This window comes from Larimichthys crocea, chromosome XI (genome assembly GCF_000972845.2).
Source record: "Larimichthys crocea isolate SSNF chromosome XI, L_crocea_2.0, whole genome shotgun sequence".
Lineage (NCBI taxonomy): Eukaryota > Metazoa > Chordata > Actinopteri > Sciaenidae > Larimichthys > Larimichthys crocea.
In genome coordinates, this window is record NC_040021.1 from 10,896,178 (window position 1) to 10,914,713 (window position 18,536).

General features: G+C 38.9%; 2 protein-coding genes across 2 annotated transcripts; one reads left to right on the plus strand and one right to left on the minus strand.

The window, feature by feature from the left end:
* The first annotated feature begins 4,108 nt into the window (after window positions 1–4,108).
* On the plus strand, window positions 4,109–9,356 carry LOC109141175 (uncharacterized). The gene is made up of 3 exons (XM_019270618.2): window positions 4,109–4,419; window positions 4,673–4,804; window positions 6,129–9,356. The coding sequence occupies exons 1-3, from the start codon at window positions 4,406–4,408 to the stop codon at window positions 7,285–7,287; spliced, it is 1,305 nt and encodes a 434-aa protein (XP_019126163.2). The 5' UTR covers window positions 4,109–4,405; the 3' UTR covers window positions 7,288–9,356.
* On the minus strand, window positions 8,136–16,433 carry gata4 (GATA binding protein 4). Its single transcript, XM_019270605.2, has 6 exons — window positions 15,684–16,433; window positions 11,194–11,360; window positions 10,939–11,064; window positions 10,378–10,459; window positions 10,058–10,194; window positions 8,136–9,893 (listed from the first exon to the last, which is right to left on the minus strand). Exons 1-6 carry the CDS (start codon window positions 16,204–16,206, stop codon window positions 9,765–9,767), a joined length of 1,164 nt encoding a protein of 387 aa, XP_019126150.1. The 5' UTR covers window positions 16,207–16,433; the 3' UTR covers window positions 8,136–9,764.
* Between the last annotated feature and the right edge of the window lie 2,103 nt (window positions 16,434–18,536).

Sequence of the window (18,536 nt, forward strand, 5' to 3'; positions counted from 1 at the left end):
TTTTACAGCTATAAAAACTATGTAAAAAGAGTCATAACTGACCTTGTTTGCAGGTGGAAGTATCCTTACAGTTTACAGTTTTGCAGACATCTCTTTTATAATGGTGGTTGATGTAGGAAATAGAGGCTTTCTGGGCCTGTGATGAACTGTCCACACATGGCTCTGTTCAGGGTATAGCTCACCTCTCACCTGATTTCAGTTGAGATCAGCTTCAGCCCCCTCATGACCTTGCAAAGAGGTATATGATGGATAGGTGCATTATGATTTATTAACATTATACACTGAGACACATTTTTTTTTTGAATCAGATTTGTAGTATTTAATTAATTGGTTGAATTGGGTAACTCAGCCTCACATGACCAGCTCATTTTTTACTGTAACATCTCTTTAACTTCCTGTTGTATACTTGCAGTTTCACACACACAATCACATGCAGACATCTACAAAAAAACTTTCAAGTTAGAAGAAGAGTGAGACAGTGTGTATTAACCATCAAACCTGAGGTAAACTAAATGATTAAGAGCTGGCTGAAAATATTCAAAGCTTCCAACTGTCTCAAAGCTTCCAACTGTCCAAGTCAGGAGAAATATAACAGTTAGCAGGAGCACAGAGACCCTATTTACACATCAGCTAAAACCATTATGTTAATGGTTTTGGAGTTAATAAGGATCCACTGAGCTCACCAACAAATCCAATAAGTGTGGAGATGCACATCTCTGAAACACTGAAAATGCTGTGTGATTCATTACAGGGGGAAACAGACCGTAAGTTATTCAAACAAAATCTATTTAAAGTTCCATCATTCAGTGTTCAATAGACCTTTTATATTGGGAACTACTTTGCCTAACCTGTACCCATGTGGTTACGTCTTGCTCGGTTATCACCATTGCAGGTGAATGACAAAGTTAGTTTCCTTGTTTTCATGCAGTATATTTTTTTGCAAAGGTTAGCATACCTGTGCCATTTAGGGGCAGCAGTTGCTGCAGGATTGCTGGGGCCTGTAAAAAGATGTGCTTCTTATTTAGCATGTCACTGTACAAAGCACAAGATCGAATAGTGAGAATTTTGTGCAAACCTGAAGTGTAAGTGCAGATTTTGGGCGAGCAGCTGCAGTGAAAGGTGTCACTGTAGGGTTTTTAGGTGTCACCAAGAATCAAGGTAAAATGGACAATGAAGTTTAGCTGTCTGAAGTTTATGTGTCCACCAGCTCAAAGATTAAAGAACAGAGAGAGCATCAATGACAATAGAAATTACATAAAAGAGGGAGCTGGTTGCAAAATGGATGTGTTGTGGACGGTTATACCAGACAAAAGTTTTTTACTACGGTATTGATGGCTGTCATTGATGGCTATTCTCACTCACTCTGGTGTATTTTCATGTTTAGGCCTGTAGATGGCTGTTGTGACAGACAGATGGAGCTGTGAATGTTGGAGCTCACACGCACCACCAGGGGGAACAGTTCTTTTCCCAGCCATCAGGATTGTACACACTGTGTCAACCTCCCCACAAGTGATGTGGAAGACTCAGACTTAACATCCAGGATTTCCATGACAACAGAGAAGATATGGACCAGATAAGAAGGATGGATGACCACAGAAGCAGCTGGAGAACGGTGGTCACCGTAACTCCCCACCCGAATACAAAGGTAGCAGTATTGACGTGATCCGCTAAAGTTAATTTTATACATGTGTATTATATTAATCAAAGGAACATTCCTTAAATATTATTCCTAGTCATGTAATTATCATTAAATTTTAAAAGGCCAAATCCAACAAATGATTCATTATTTTTTTCAGTTTCAGAGGGAAAGACTTATTTGTGTGGACGTCAACCAACCAGTCATCACAGGGAGACCCAGCACCGCTGAACCACCCTCAACACCCTACTACTCCCAGGCACCCTCCACCACGCTCGTCACTCTCCAGCCAAGAAGAGGATGAGGAGCACCCCACTCTGACCAGCACAGAGGACATGTGGCCATCAGCTTTTTCTGTGCTGGTGGGTTTGGACGCACACACCAACCTATTCTCAGTCCCAGCCAGCGTCCTTTGTGGAAGCCATCTTGTGCTGATGCTTAAAGAAGAAGCACGCCTCAACAATCGTCCTTTAATGTGGAGTATATAATGGATGTATGATAACATGACAACTAATTAAGATAAATACTGGATGATGTACAAATAATTGTACTGAAAGGCCAGTTTATACTATAAAGGCATGCTTTATATGTGAGTGGAATTGGAGAGAATGAACTATTTTTGAGCAGCTCCTGAACAGTTTGAGCTGTGTAAAGGGTCCAAAGTTTTTCCTCCATGTTTATTTTGGAAGTAGCCTATTTTTTCAGCACAAACTCCTGCCAGCATTTCCTCACAATGTACTATCTTCATTTTTACATCAGTGCCTCTTTGTTCCCTTGTATTTCCCTTGTATTTTCTCTTTCTCGTTGCGTGTCTCATCTGTCTCTGCCTGTTTGTGTGTGCTGCTGGGCGTGGCCTCTGTTTCCCGCTCACCTGGCTAATCACCACCACACCTCCATCTCATCAACTAATCAGCCTGCTCAGGATAAAAGAGCGACTCTGCTTTACCAGATTGTCCTGTCACCTTTCCTTCTGTTTTAATTTATTATTCATTTTTAATAATCCTGAAGGAACCTCAGGAACTACTGGACTGTCAAAATAAGCATTGTGAAGGTATTTCTGTGGTGTCCATTGTTGTGGAGGAATTGCTGAAGTCAAAGGTCAATGGTGAGGTCAGGAGGGAAGAAAGTGTTCAGGAGCCTCTGATGTCTTATGCTGTATTATTTATTGACGCTTGATCAAGGAGAATTAGAGACACTTTCAAAGTACATCAGAAGTGCCTGAGTCAGTCTCACATTCTGCCAAACCCGTGCTGGTGGATAGACTTTAAACCCAAAGATAACACCTAAAATACTATACGACAAAGAGAATGTTTTTACCAAGAACGGTGTCATTGGAGACACACATGTCTGTTTACGTCAATAGGAACATCAACGGCAAGCTATCCATTATGTCTAAGCAGGCAGCAATAGGTTTCTTCGGCCCTGGTCACCACAGTGTTGAGATAGACTGGCACCTACTGTTTCCAGTGAAAGCCAAACAACTAATACTGTCGAGGACCTCAAGGCACACACGTGACCTTGTGTAACCTAAGGATTAAAAATTCCATAACATCCATATTTTCTGAACTTTTACAAACTAAACTATCAATGGATAAACTGACTGCTTTTTTTATTACTTTGCTTGAGTAAAAGATCTGAATAGTTCTTCCACCTCTGCTACTCGACGCAGTAAAAACCAGATCCAGTCTAACGTGTTTTGTTTATAGCAGCAGTCTCTTCACATATGTTCACCTGCCTTTGTTTAAATGTGACACTGTCTGTACTTGCTTACCTCAATCAGCCAACAACATTTCTTTAAAGACTGATGTTGTTCCAATTTGTTGTGTTGTTGCTAACGAAACACACAACTCCTCAGTGATGATGATCATGTTGCTGATAAAGAGCCAAAGGCACCAGACCTCCATAGTTGTTGTTTTGATGAGTTCGAAATGGTTTTAATATATTACCAGATGTCATCTTATTTCACTTTATTATAATATATGCTGTGTGTGTTTTGTTGGTGTTGGACAAGCAATAAAGAAAACTTTGGAAAAGCTGTGGTACCTGAACTGTTTGATTATTGCACACATACATCATTCATCAGAGTGACAACAGAGTCATGTGTTTAAATAATAACAAACAAACCCCAGGTGAATTTTCTTTATGAAAATTAAAACACATTTTTAGCTTAATATTCACCTAGAGACTAACACATTAATGGATAGCAGCAAATACAACAGCAAAATGGGTCATCTGGGATCATAGAAGGACTTTTCTTAGCTATGTAAATAGATTTTTGCTCAAGAGTACCCAACTGTGAACCGAAGCCAACTTTATGAATCACAGGCATCTCACACATTTCCTTTGTCTTCTACTCTTTTCACTTTGTAAGGTGAAACTGTGACATCCTGCACTTCAGAAGAAACTTTTCTGCATGCTTCTAGCAACCCGTCAAACCGGAAATAAAGTACACTGAAGCTGTCATGAGGCAGTTATTGACACACACACACTGTGCAGCTTGGCTGCTAGAGTAATGCTATACCTCATCAGTGTGCATGCCCAATAATATCTACATAGCCACAGGCATTCCCAAGAGGAGGAGCTCAGTGTTGACAGTCACAAACTCTCAACAAGCTGCCTGGTTAAACACGTCATGTGTAAATGCTCTGGTGTCGCTTAGTTTGTCAGAGCAGTCTTTGTTGTAATGAGCTGAGCTAAAACTCATGACTGACCCTACAAGAGAATTTTTTTATTAAAGGTTTCCTGAATTAGCAGAGCTGAGGACTCTGGATGGAGCTGCCTATGTGAGTAAACCAATTTCTGTCTTTGAAAAAAGGGAAAAAAGAAATGCAAAGGAACGTTTCCTTGCGTCTTAAAACATGTCTGGCTTTGTTTCCAAGCTAGAAGCTGAAGGCTCTTAAATCCTTGCTATACTTTCAGCAAAAATGTTCAAAATGTTGGCCACAGATGTCTCATGAAACCTACAGATCATTTTAACAGCAACTGTACATACACTATCCTCTGATCCTACATGTTAATCAGCCTGTTTTTATTCAGGTTGAGCCGTAAGCGTTCACTGTTTCATGGACATGAAAAGGAGCCTCCGCTGTACACAAAGAAATGTTTGGTGAGCCTGAAAACTCTGCTGGACAGATATCAGACTGACAGGTCAGACAGAGGCAGACTGAAGTAAGTACTGACTGAAGAATAACAGTAGATGTTTTTTTTTCAGGCTGTCAAACTGACGCCTTAAAGAATGTGTTGCAACAGGGAAATCTCAGGTTTATTTAAGCACATGGGTTGTTTTAGGTCAGAGAGTATTTCAGGTATTATATTTTCAGTTCCTGTCTGGGTTATGTCATGCTGCGACAATGTTAGGGTAACAGTGTTACAATATTTCACATTATATGCTTTATATGATAAACAGTCAAAGGTTTGAACACGCCTTTTTTCATTCAATGTTTTTCTTTAATTTTGTTACTTACTAGCCTGACGATTAACACTGAAAACATCAAAACTATGAAATGACACATATGGAATTATGTGTGTATGTCATAACCTCATTTAAATTATATACATATTAAACAAATTAAATCATTTTAATCATTTATGTGTCAAGTTCACAACACATGTTTGGCTATTAATGAAATATTGAGCTATAATGATCTGTAAATGTTTAATTAAGACGTGAAACACAAAACTATTGAAACTATTTAACGAAATGTAAAGAAATCTTATTTACACAAATCAAATTTTTTTTGTATGGTGTAAAATATATATATTCATTATCAGCTTGGTTTATTCAGTGAAAAGATACATATTCACAGTGTATTATAGACCTTGGAAAGAGTATTTCAAGTAAAGTTTATTTGAAATGAATAGTTTCACAATTTGGGAAATACATTTATTTCATATGATGACGTTCGTGCCTGTCCACTAAAAGTGATCTACAGACAACAGTCAGTTACTTTGCTTAGCACAAAGACTGGAAAGAGTGGGAAGCAGCTAGCCTGGCTCAGTGCAGAGGTAACAAATCTGCTTATTAGCTCCTCTGAAGTTCAATACGTTCTACTTAGTATTTCTTTAGTTTTTTGGTTTTCTTTTTCTTCCCATCACTTCCGAGAGTGTTTGAATATTTGTACAGATGAAACAAGTATAACATGTTCATTATTGAACTTTTGAGGTACTATTAGGTGGACTTTGGTAAGGTCTGGACAGAGCCAAATAGGCCGTTTCCCTGTTTTTATGCTAAGCTAAGATAATAATAATAATAGGCTGCTGGCCGTAGATTAATATTTAGTGGACAAACTAAGTGGTGAGTTGTATTGATCTTCTTGGCTAACATTCTTCAAGCAAATAAGTATATTGCCAAACAAATTACTTTAAGAAGTGAATGCAATCAGAGTTCTTAGGTTCATTTGTATTTTTTTTTTGTGTATATTTACATGAGACACAGTGTTTTTGCGTTATCCACCCACTTCTTTGTCTTATAAGATATATCTTTATGTTACAGGACAAACTGTGTTCATCCCTTCATACCTGAATACTGTGTGAATGGAGACACAAAATCCCCGGCTGACACTAAGAGCTTATTTGAGCAGTTATCGTACTGGGCTGACACGCAAACCTCTGTGCAGAAAGTGCTGGAGCATCTCAAGTTCAGACATGCAAACGATGACATCTTCCTCAATGACTCGATCAACAGAAAATTTCTGGAGTTTCACCGTGATATAACTGAGGAATGTGGTGCAGAAGATAAGCAGCATTCATGGGCCGTTATTGAGAAACAGGAGGAGATTGTCATGTATGGACCTTACTACCCCAATTACATCAAAGGAGAACACAGCGAGGACATCATTATCAAACAAACCCAGGAACTTCTGGAGTCCGATGTTGTCACAGAAGACTGGAAGGTGTATGTTTTCACCATGAACAGCCCATGTCTTGCTAGAAACACTGCCCCATGCATGCTGAACCTGGTTCAGAAAGCTCAGGAATGGTGGAGTGTGCATGGAGTAAGAACTCATATAGGTTATGTGAAATGCTGGGGCTTCAAAGGAACTAAAGAAAATCTGTTCAGGAATATTACGTATAGCCAAGTTGACTGTATAGCTCAGACAGAGGATCATGAGAGCTATGTTAAAGCAGCTGAAAAGAGCACTGATTTTAATCCTTTATGTGAAAATCTGTTTTCTTCTGTTAAACACCTCCTGAAATCTGTGAGTTTCCCTTCGATGAACCTCGTGCAGGGGCAAGACTGGAAAAGTTACTTTAAAAGTATGCATAGTGTTTCATCAGAGGACGAGAAAACAACCTTCCCCCAGGTGGTGAACACCATGATTGAAGCTAGTCAAGGTCTGCTTTCAGAAAAAAGTGAAAGTTTTGAGGAATGTTTAGAAAAAGGAAGGGCGTTTGCATTCGATTACACTTTTAGTTCTCAAGTATCTGACGCCATCCAGGATCAAACAAGACTCACATTTCAACAGTGCTGGAAGGAGATGGTACAGGACAAGAGTGCTGAGTTCATCAGGGAGAAGCTGACAGAAGACTTCAATCAGTGTACCGTCCAGCTTTTTATCAAAGATGCTGTGAAGTGCACAAAACAATACCTACAAATTGGAAGGATACGGTTTCCAGAAGAAGATTCGCAAGCTCCACAAGTTGTCCGATAAGTACTCCCTTTTCCAAGGCGATCAGAGGGACTAAATATTTATTTTTTAAAGATATATTTTTGGCCTTTTTAAGCTTTATTTGACAGAGACAGCTTAAAGAGTGGCAGGAAATGTGGGGAGAGAGAGAGATGGGGAATGACAAGGGGGAAAGAGCCACAGATTCAAACCCTAGGCCGCCGTGTCAAGGACTGAACCTTTGTACATTGGGCGGATGCTCTACCAACTGAGCTGAACGACACGTCCAGCAGGACTAAATATTTCACAAATGTTTGGTATGCATTCAAAGTGGAAAAACAGCAAACCTTTACATACCATTTGCATTATGTCAAAAATGCTTTGTCTTTATTAGTTTCCTCAGTAGAGCTACAGTTGCACACAGAGGAAAGGGCATCAGGTAGTGTTAGTGCACACTGAGAAACGTCTCTCACTGTGTCTTTACTCACAATATATCACAAATGGTGTATTACAATTATACTGGAGTGGAGATTTCACATATATGCTCATATATTTGTTATTTCAGTAATTACATGTGGCGATATCTCACATTTACACATATTGCCCCCGTGCTTGTCACAAGCAAAAGCATCAAGTACTGCTGACACATTGATACAACACTCCTTCATGAAGTTTAACAACCTTCAGCTAGATAATCGTTCTGCGGTTTGGGGTTGTGCCTTTAACAATAAATACTAGCTTTGGAAAAGATTTCTTGTGGGTGCACATCTGCACTTGTGTCAGCAGAGGGAGCTATGTGCCATTGCTTCCATCTTCATTCGTCATGCGCAACTTAATTGTTGCATAGGTAGTTTATCATGTATTTCTTTCATAGAGGTGTCAATACTGACATGTTTTTTTTTTTGTTACACTTTAAATCATAAGAACAAAAGTACAAAGTTCAGGCAACAGATCCAGAAACAACAGACCACCAGGGAGATGTTTCTATTGCACTGAGAAAGAGATCACAAAGGTCGTATCACTGGTGTTGAGGAGTGATGGATGTCTTGAGCAGTTCTCTCTTAGTTACAGTAAGTTTATAAGAAATGCTCTTGGTTAGCTTGTCTTTGTCTTTGTCAAATTGCAACTCATTGGTGTCACAAATAAGTGACATGCTGAGAATGAGCCGCCCCACTACAACAAAGATGACTGGATAATCTGCATAATCCACAGACCTCCCCTCCTTTGAACAGTTTGAAGCATCTACTGAACATACAAAATACTGGAAACTGTCTACATTGGGGTCAGCAGATTATTATTGTGTAACCAGCACATGGTTTGATCTGTAAAGTCGTCCAACTCACCTTTCTTCGAGAAGGGTTAAATCTGGGTGAGAGGCGAAACGTCTTCACGGGGTCTACAACCAAACTTCAGTTGCCTCTCATTTAACCCTTGTCGAAGTTTGTTCTGTAAAGAGACTTTTTGACTTTTTCAAATATAATTTTCAAGACTTTCAGCACCACAAACAAAATTTCATTCACCTCTGTTGCATTTTGGTGGCATGTCTACAAGTATATAGTTGTTTTTCTTATTTACGTGCACTGACTCTTTAACTACGCCTGCTACAACCCCCTTATGGTGCTACTTTTGACATTAAAGGGACAGTTGGGTGCTTTAAAGTGGAGTTGCATATTCAGTGTGTTACCTACAGTAAACATCGGTCAGTGTGCTCAAAGTTCGGAGAAGCCATCAGAGCACCGCTGTTGAAAGAGTCAACGGAAAAATGAATTTTAGCCACCTAAAAAACAAAACCGTAGAAATTAAAGAACTTTAGAAGAGCTAGAATTTGTCACCTCTGGACAGAACCAGGCTAGCTGTTTCCCACTCTTTCCAGTCTTGCTGCTGGCTGTAAATCATCAACTTTCTCTTGGCACTACATTGTCTCAACCATAGACCAAGTATTTCTACGCCTAAGCCTAATTATGCCACAGACGCAGACATATCTCATACAACCCCACCTTGAAAAGAACCAACTGTCCCTTTAGGTTTAAGTGTCCATCATGAGTCCATCATTTTATGACCAATTATCCATAATAATATGAAAATGAAGACAAATATACTGAAATAAAAAAAAATACTCAGGGAGAAAAAGTCTGACCATATCTGTTATGTGTTACAGGTTTGTCTTACAGTATTTAAAGCCCCCGTACTTGTAGAAACGGTGAGAGTGACACTAAAAGTTCACTTTTTTTCACTTTGTTGTGAGAGTTGTTGTGTTTCTAATCACAGTGCTACTCCATTCAGTCCTCGGTTGCTGTGATTGAACGCAGTATCTGTGCACATCTGTTAAAGATCCCCCATTTCTGTTGTGGCTCCCACATATTTGTCCAAGAGTGTTGTACAGTATTGGAGGCACTCTACTGTGTGAAGGCTGTGGGAACATCTGCATCCAGAGCGGCAGTCTGCTGTCCGGAGACCTTTGTCTCTCAGGAGAGTTTAATCAGTATAGATTGGTTGGTTTGAGATGTCAGGTTGGAGGTCTTCTAGGCCAGGATTAAGTTGTTCCATGGTTCAGCTTTGGAGCCAGAAGACCCACCGTGGCCTCCAGGGGACATCTTGAGAGGAATGGCTCCACCTTGTGCTGCTGCCATGTAGGCTGGCAGGGCTGAAATCTAGAAGGATGCACAAGGAAACAGTGAGAAAGCCAGTTCTACCTTTCACTTTCCTTGTATAGCTGATACAATTTAGTAGTTTATTAGCGTGTTCAAGCTGAATGTAATGGCAAAGACTTTTGGATGTAATTATTCTCTGAAATTCGACTAAAAGGGTGTCCAACCTGTGCGTGTGCGCTGTGGTGTGTGTATAAGCTGTGATTGTCCGGCTCCGTCTTTATCTGCCGAGGCTCCTCTGTGGTGGTGGAGGCACGGGGAGTGCTGCTTGGTGTGACTGGAGTCCCCTCATTGCCCGGGGTCCCTGTGGAGCACAAAAACTGAGGTCATTACGCATTTAAAGACAGTATACACGTGTGAATGTTCCTTGAAGTTACGGCTCCAATTTGAACTGTTTTATCTTATTTATCAGACCAAATACAAATTTTCCCAACTCGCATTTTGTTTTTCAAAGACAAATGTAAGCACATGGGGTTTTGAAGCTCACCAGTTTGGGGCTTGTTGAGGTTCTTGGGTTTGCGTTTGCGGGTCTGGATCCCTTCTTTCTTCATAGCCAGGGGTCGTGGTACCTGTCAAGACAGCAAGACAAAGAAATAATCTCCAGTAACAGCAGACTGAAGTAAGATATGTGGAGCATCTGTAGAGGCTGGAAAGTAACGAAAAGGAAAAAGGCTATAACCAAAAACTGTACGGATATTTATACTTTTTCCACTAAAAACTGTGAACAATCCTAGTTTTTATCACCTTAATGACTAATTTCCTACCATACAGGCACACTTATAATCACCTTAATGACTAATTTCCTACCATACAGGCACACTTATAAAAAAGAGAGGAGAGAGAAGTGGTCCATTACGTCAAACAGTCACCTCTAAGTTTAGGTCAGAATCATATTATCATTAGATAGTATGCCCTTCATCACTAATATAGTGCTTAAATGTGTATTTACTTTCTTAATGTCTAAAGTTTAGATGCTTTCAATCATTGGTTATAGTCTATTCCAGCAATGTCAGAGATTTATCCCCTCTCCCCTCTGTGTCTTTCTTACCCCATGGAGTTTCATGTAGAGGCCACAGGCGTTGCAAACCGGTTCTCCCTCTGCATTTCGTCGCCACAGGGTGGTGGTGGTGGTGTGACAGTTGGTGCAGGACAAGCCAACCCTTCTTGAGGCAGACTAAAAAAAATTAGAAAAGGATTTTTTTATTAAGAAAGACAAAAAAAATCTCTCCACTGTAATTGAATTTATCATCCATGTAACACACTGTAGTATTTCACTGTGTGAAACAAAGGAGGTGTCACCCACCAGCCGTCTTTGAGGTTTGATAAGAGGTCTGTTGATGCCGTTCATCTTGTGGTACAGGCCGCAGGCGTTACACAGGTAGTGGCCGGTGCCATCCCGCCTCCAGAGTGGGGTTGACATGGCGCCACAGTTCACACACTCTCTCCCCTCAGCAAAGTCATCGAACAGGTCTGATGAAGGACGAAATATAATAAACAAACAACCCTGAAATTTTTCTTCCAATAATCTAATTTTGTCATGTAAAACTGTATTTCATTCAACTACTTTTTAGTTCATGGATCAAAGTAACTAAGTACATTCACTCAAGCACTGTACTTAAGAACAGCTTTGAGGTACTGGAGTATTTCCATTTAATGCTACTTAATACTTCTACTCCACTACATTTTACACTACGTTTTACATATATTTAAATGTATTTGATACATTTAGTTAGACTTTACAGTGTCTGATTATTAGATTACAATAAAATATATTAGTATATCAAGTCATTAAAATTAGCTCCACATTTAGCATCGTCGACATTAAAGTGATGGACAAATAAATGTATGAGTTTAACTTTTGGTATTTAATCTAATTTATTTATTTGTTTTTTTTGTTTGTTTTTAACATGGACAAAGAACAGCCATCTGTGTAAGACAACACATAGAAACAGTCTGATAAATACAAGACAATAATTGGTTATGACACAGTTTCATTTGTTTCCACGGTAATAATTTCATACTTTTACTTGTAGTAAAAGTATTTTTACACTGTGGTTCTGATTATTTTTGCTGAATACTTCATCACCAAAAACTAATTCTTTAACACTCAAGCTTGAAAAAGATTTCTTCAAAACTCCAACAAATAAAAGAAAAAAAAGCTTCTGGTCAAGTTGAAGTCATGGCTGTTTTACTAATCGTGTTTTGGCAAAGCCGACAAGGACATCCACATGTTATAATCCACATATTCCTCATTTCTGTGATGAGCAACTTTCCATCTGTGCACAAAAACCTTCCACCTTTTTTTAATAAACTGTTTTCCTGTCAGACCCTGACAGTGTGTTAATCAGCCGCAGTGGCATTTCTACGCCGGCAGGAGGTGCAGGCTAAAGGCCCACACAACAGCAGCTTGGAATCCCTCCTTATCTCACTGCTAACCCATGAGATAAAGACTCGGCTGGAAATAGAGACGGAGTAGAGCTCCATCATATTCAAATAGAGACCCTGCGTCTATCACATCACTCTCTCAGATAGCCTGACATCTGATGAATGCAGCCTTCATTCTCTCATCTGGCACATAACAGAGCATCTCCCAAGAACCACTTAGCCAATTCAGGAGAAAGGAGACATCAATCTGTGCTGTGGTGTGGAAGTGACATCTTGGCTTTTTGTCTTCATTTAGCACAAATACCAACGGCACAGTTGCAATATTAATCAGACATGAGAGGTTGAGCTTGAGGAAATTGCAAAACACCAACTTATTAAGCATAAGTCACATTTAAAGCTCATGCTGAGCTTTTAACTGTGTAAGTGAAATGGCACTGATACATACACAGGCCTCCTCCAAGGCTGACATCAAAACAAAGACAGCGGGGCAAGCTAACCTTGAGCCAGGCAGCAAATGTAGCCAACACAACGCAACAGCACAGGACAATACACGAGAAATACTGCAGTGTCCCTGTCTATCTGACACCCACAGCAATGCTATTAGAGGACAAAGGTGACAGAGTAAATAAAAGTGACATATATATAGATTACAATAGAAGCACTTAATAGAGACAAAGTTCATTTACTCTGTTTTAGACTTAGACTGCACTTTATCGATCTCTTTGGGATGACTCCCTCAATGATACCTCTGAATCTGTTTTAAGATGTTGTACTTCAGGAGGAAAGATTGCCCCTTTAACTCTGATGGTTGTGGTGACTTTGGATATTAAATGTGAAACGTGATTAGAATATAACAAATCTGATGTATATATAGTTAGCTAACAGTTGCCATATGAAATAATTAACAACCTTGACGTTGAACAACATGAATAAACAGCGTGTAATAATTGATGCTAAGTAACATTTACATGTATTTGTACCTGTACTTGAAAATGCTTGATTATTTCAGTTTTGTGCTTTTTACTTTACATTTCACAGAGAAATATTGCACTTTTTTACTACATTTATCTGGATTATATATATATATATATGTCACATTTTTTTCGGCTCCTTCTGTGTGAGGGAGACGCATTTAACTTTCAGGAATCATCAGAGTGGTGTAATGTCTTGATTAGTTTATCCTTATTTATCCAATATATATAGCATAAATAGGTGATCTTATCTTGTAGTTGGTGGAATGGTTTTCATAATTTACATAAAATCTTTTCTTTTTTTTTAAGTAAGATCAGATGATTTCATCAAACACATAAACTAAACATCTGAAGCATAACTTCTTTTTAGCTAAAATAAGTTTTGACACATATATTTATGAGACATTTATTAGAAGTTAACTAATTATTATTATTAGTAATTATAAGTAACTGTGATGTTTCTCTGGAGGAGACAAAAGTCCTTGATATTTTCTGTTATGATCATTAAAAAAAATCCAAATCTCATTATTATTTCTTTCTTCTTTCATTTACTTTTTACAGCTGAAGCAGGGAGTTTCCCCTTCTCCCCGGTCATCATCAGAACAGAGTTTTACTCTGAGTGGCTGCTTAATCAAACACTGAGATTTGATTTAATTTAATGTGATTGTAAAACAATGAGGTGAAGCCCGTTAGCAGTGAGTACTCAGGCTTTGTGAGTTAAGTGTGATTGTGTGTGTGTGTGTGTGTGTGTGTGTGTGTGTGTGTGTGTGTGTGTGTGTGTGTGTGTGTGTGTGTGTGCAGCTGATCTTTCTCTCTATTCATTAAACAGGAAATATATGTCTTATATGAGAATGTTAAGCCTTTTAAATTATCACCACACAAATTATTAAGTGGAATCGGGTCAATTGGAAGTAATCAACACGTTAATCAACTGTTAAGTTATAATAAGTGATATGTCTAATAATGTTGCAGCCCAACAGATTAGGTTGTAGATCATATAATAATGAATATGAATGAGAATAAAAAAGCTAAATAAACACAACGCTGATTAGAAATGTAGGTGGTGCACGTCTATCAAACTAAGCAAAATCAGTGTGCTGTGATACGGTCCACAGTGCAACATGCAGCCACAGGCCAAAATCTCCTCTGACACCTGAAGCTGAAGACGCTGTTCAAAACACATTCTGTTTAATAAATAATAATAATAATAATAATAATAATAATAATAATAATAAAAGACTCTGTGCTGCTGGATCAGGATCAGATTAACCAAACACACTTTACATTAAATCACGACCTCATCATGAGGCCACAGTCAGACACACTCATAAATTAAAAACTCTATCAAATGTGTTATCAATTCAGGTCCAGTTAAATATTAATTTATATCACTCCAATAATGTGGCTTTGATTCATGAAAATATACAAAACAAGTTTATTATGTGTTGTTGGTAGCTGTGTGTTGGACTGTGGGTATTAAAAACAGCCAAAGGAAATAATGTTTTTTTTTTACTCCTAAAATAACACAAAAGTCTTGTCTTCTTCATCTTTATAGTAATTAATTTCATGCTTTATGCTGTCACATGTTGACACATGAAAAGTAATGCATGCATAGTTGATAATATTCCTGAAAGGGGTGATAATTGCACAAATATAATGCAGCCACAGCCTCACCTACAAGACTCTCAACTAACTGTAAACATGCTGAGAATCAGATTAAACTCAGGGAATAAAAACATAATTTACATATTGTTAGAATCAAATGTGTCCATTATATCACAATATCTGTCATGAAAATACACTGATGAATTAGAAACTGTGTTACTTAAAGAAATAAACACAGACTTCAATCGTCCTTTAATCCTCATTGTGTCTGTGGTGAACTGATCTCATGTGGCTGCTCTCACTTTCTAAAAGTGTGTTCATGATTTTGGTTGATACGTCCTGCTTCATTTTAATCTGACGTTCATTTTCGTTCAAAAAAGAAAAAGGCCTATCACATCTTTCCAGGACATCTGATTCATTCGCTTTATATCACACATTGAATCTCGTTTTATTGTGTCATAATATTTGATTTATTTGTTATGTTCAAATCATATTCTAGGCCTTTTCTAATCAGTGACTTGTGTTAATCTTGATGAGATTATTTCTGCTTTATATGGAGACGAAACAGTTTTTTTATTATTATTCTTGTGCAGCTCGGACTTGAATAAAAATTTATATGCACTAATAAATATATTTAACATGATCCTGTTGTGAATCAGGCCTTTCAACCTTTGTGTTTTCCCTCCGTTAATATCTGACAAAATAAATCAATAAAACAGACATGCTGCTCTCTTTTTATATTTTCCTCATTGTCTGGTTGACAAAATTAAAATTGAAAATATTTTCATGGCACCAAATGATTAAATTAATATTTCATCTTCCTGATACTCACCCATGTTTGGGTGCCGTGTTGTGCCTGGAGGAGCGCCGGTTTGGAGGCCGTGGAGGACCGGGCTATCAAAAGGAGACGCCGGCCACGTTCCACCCACGTTCGGGCTCATATAGGCCGGATAGGGGCTGTGATACGACCCGCTGAGGCTCCGGGCGCCGTAGTGTTCCCTTCCATTGGCAGAGATGTTTAGCGGGCTGGTGTAAGAAGCTGCCGTCTCCCGGACTGTGGCCACACCGGAGGACAGAGGCGGGCTGGTGGAGAAGGCGAAGCGCGGAGACACCGGGGAGTGGTTGTACGAGGGCACCGAGTCGGCTCCCGGCTGAGCCCACGCAGAGTGGCTCGACACGGGGCTGCTCTGCTGTGACGCACCGGGCGTCTGGAGGTAAGGAAGCGCCGGGATCATGGGGGTGACGACCCGGGTGGTGGGCACATAAACCGGAGAGGTGCCCGCCGAGGCGTTGTGGAGAAATCCGGCCTCATAGGAAGGGGGTCCGTGGTTGGTTGTCATTATGCCCTGATACATATCCTCTCCTTGGAGCTGGACATCCGTGTTGATAGATAGTGATAATATGGATGTAGTTACGCACAGGATTGCTGAGTATTAAAAAAAATAAAAAATATGTGATTTTATACAATCCGTAAAGCTCTCTGGTCCTTATTGAAATCAGATCTGCTGGTAAGCAAATGAACTGCTTCAGAAAATTAAGAATAATCTGATAGATAGAGGAGACACGAGAGAGAGGAGGAGGAGTGAGAGACTATACCGAGTGATCAAGATCCAGCTGTTATCATCTCCCTCTCTCCCTCTCTCTCTCTCTCTCTCTCCCTCTCCCCTCTCTCTCTCTCTCTCCAACCCATTTATAATGAAGCTAAAAAAAGTTTTTAAAAACACACATTATGTTTTGTTTTTAATCTATTCTAGACCCCTGAAGTTGCCTGACTTTCTCTAACGCCACTTAGATAATAATAATACAAAAAACATCTTTTATATATTTTTAATCATTATGTACTTGCTGTTAAGTTCTATTAAACTCATTTGTTGTGTTGTTGTTGTTTTTTTCCTGTTTATGGATTTTAGTAATGACTTTAACCCATAAATGTGAATTAAATGAACGCAAAAGATCGTTTTCAGCAGATTTGTTGGTCGTGTGTTAACAGAGCATCGGAGCAGTTTCTATTTCTGCCGTAAACACGCTTCAGATGAGATGTAATCTCTAAATAAAATCATTTTTAACATAAAAAAAAAGAAAGATACTTTTATTATGAGTTCCTGTTGAGAGTTTTTTTTTTTCGTGGAAATCGGAGGCTTCATTCTCTAAACTCTCTTTATCAACATTTTCTCATTAATGAAGAAAAAGTTTCTAAAGCTGCTCAAAGAAAACGACCTGGGTTTTTGTTGGATAATTAAATCACTCATGTGTCTGTGGTATTGTGCAGTATTTAAATATATCCAGCTTTAATCACACTGTGTGCATTATCTGCAAACGTCTCCTTTAAGCGTTTGTCATATGGTGTTGTGGCTGCATTATAAATAGTCTCTATTTGTTTTGGAGCATGGTGGATAAAAAAAAAATTAACGAGATTTTGATTGTTCTGGTCAAAATATTTTTTAAGTTAACGACACCGTGCATTAGTCCAACTACTCTCAGAGTAATCCATTACCCGATAGGAGGCCCTATAGAAACGAATGAATACATAATTAAATGAGTAAAAGAAGCAAATAAGTCGCTCTGTAAATATATTAGCTGTGACCTGCAGGGTCATTAATTGTTTATCACATGTGCTGACCTGGAGTTTTCGTGTCTTATGGGCGACATTCAGGCCTGCTCATGACACATGTGATGTATCGCGCTGGATGCTTGACGCGCCTTCAGTCGGAAGTCTCCGGCGGTTGTTGTCCTCTCGAGGACAGATTTATACCTGTCATCAACACCCGTGAACGTAAACACACGAGGCCATTTCATTGTGCTGCCACTTCCCACAGACGGCTCATTGAATTATGTGACTCTGCAGAGGCTGCCAATATTATCGCCCAGTGTGTGTGTGTGTGTGTGTGTGTGTGTATTAAAGGTTATAATCCATTCACTATGTTGCACATTATCTGATTAAAGGCTACTAAAAACAGGCCTGGTCATTAAAACGTTTTCATATCGATCCGTTTAATTCAGCTTAAATCTCACTAATTTTCTCTGCAGATAAATACACAATTACTCAAGGCAGATATACTTTGACTTGTCATAGCAAGGAAATCACATGAATTATGGCTCCGTTCCACTTCGGCGCACACCTAAATGGACTGCAGCCATGATTAATTAAATAATGAATTACACCCATGGTTTTCTCGCTATTAAAATGGTTTTAATTAAAGACAAATAAAACCTCGAACAATCAAATCAAATGAAAAACTTGGTATGTTTACTTCAGGAAATGCATATTCTGTTGACGTCAGAGCTGAAGGTGTTGACCCTACTATTTATTAAAGGTCTAACCCATGTTGGACCATTTTGCAAAATGCATTAAATGGCATAATTATGTTTTATATTTAAAACAGTCCCTTACAAACTGTTAAATTAAAATAAGAGATTATAAAAGACCCACTGAAACAGGTGCAGAGAAACATGTTAATGAAGTAGCTCAGAGTATAGAGCTCACCGTGAACAGTTTGTAAAAGAAGGATCAAAATCGATACAGCAGAACTGGAGATATAGTCTTTTTTTTTTATCTTCCTTGTCAAAACCTGGTGCCTACGTTACCCACAATGCACCACCACCAGCAACGCTTCAGTCAGATATTCAGGTGTGTTATGTGTTGGCTAATGTAGCCTCGAGTAGCTCCAGCAGAGAAGAGGAGCTC

Excerpts from the sequence above, each read along its gene's own strand:
- LOC109141175 (XM_019270618.2), top strand. Across the intron at positions 4,805-6,128 it reads TCAGACAGAGGCAGACTGAA|GACAAACTGTGTTCATCCCT; the intron begins GTAAGTACTGAC and ends TTTATGTTACAG.
- gata4 (XM_019270605.2), bottom strand. The coding sequence starts at position 16,206 with ATGTATCAGGGCATAATGACAACCAACCACGGACCCCCTTCCTATGAG. Across the intron at positions 10,460-10,938 it reads TCTACATGAAACTCCATGGG|GTACCACGACCCCTGGCTAT; the intron begins GTAAGAAAGACA and ends CTGTCTTGACAG. Across the intron at positions 9,894-10,057 it reads ACCACAGCGCACACGCACAG|ATTTCAGCCCTGCCAGCCTA; the intron begins GTTGGACACCCT and ends GCATCCTTCTAG.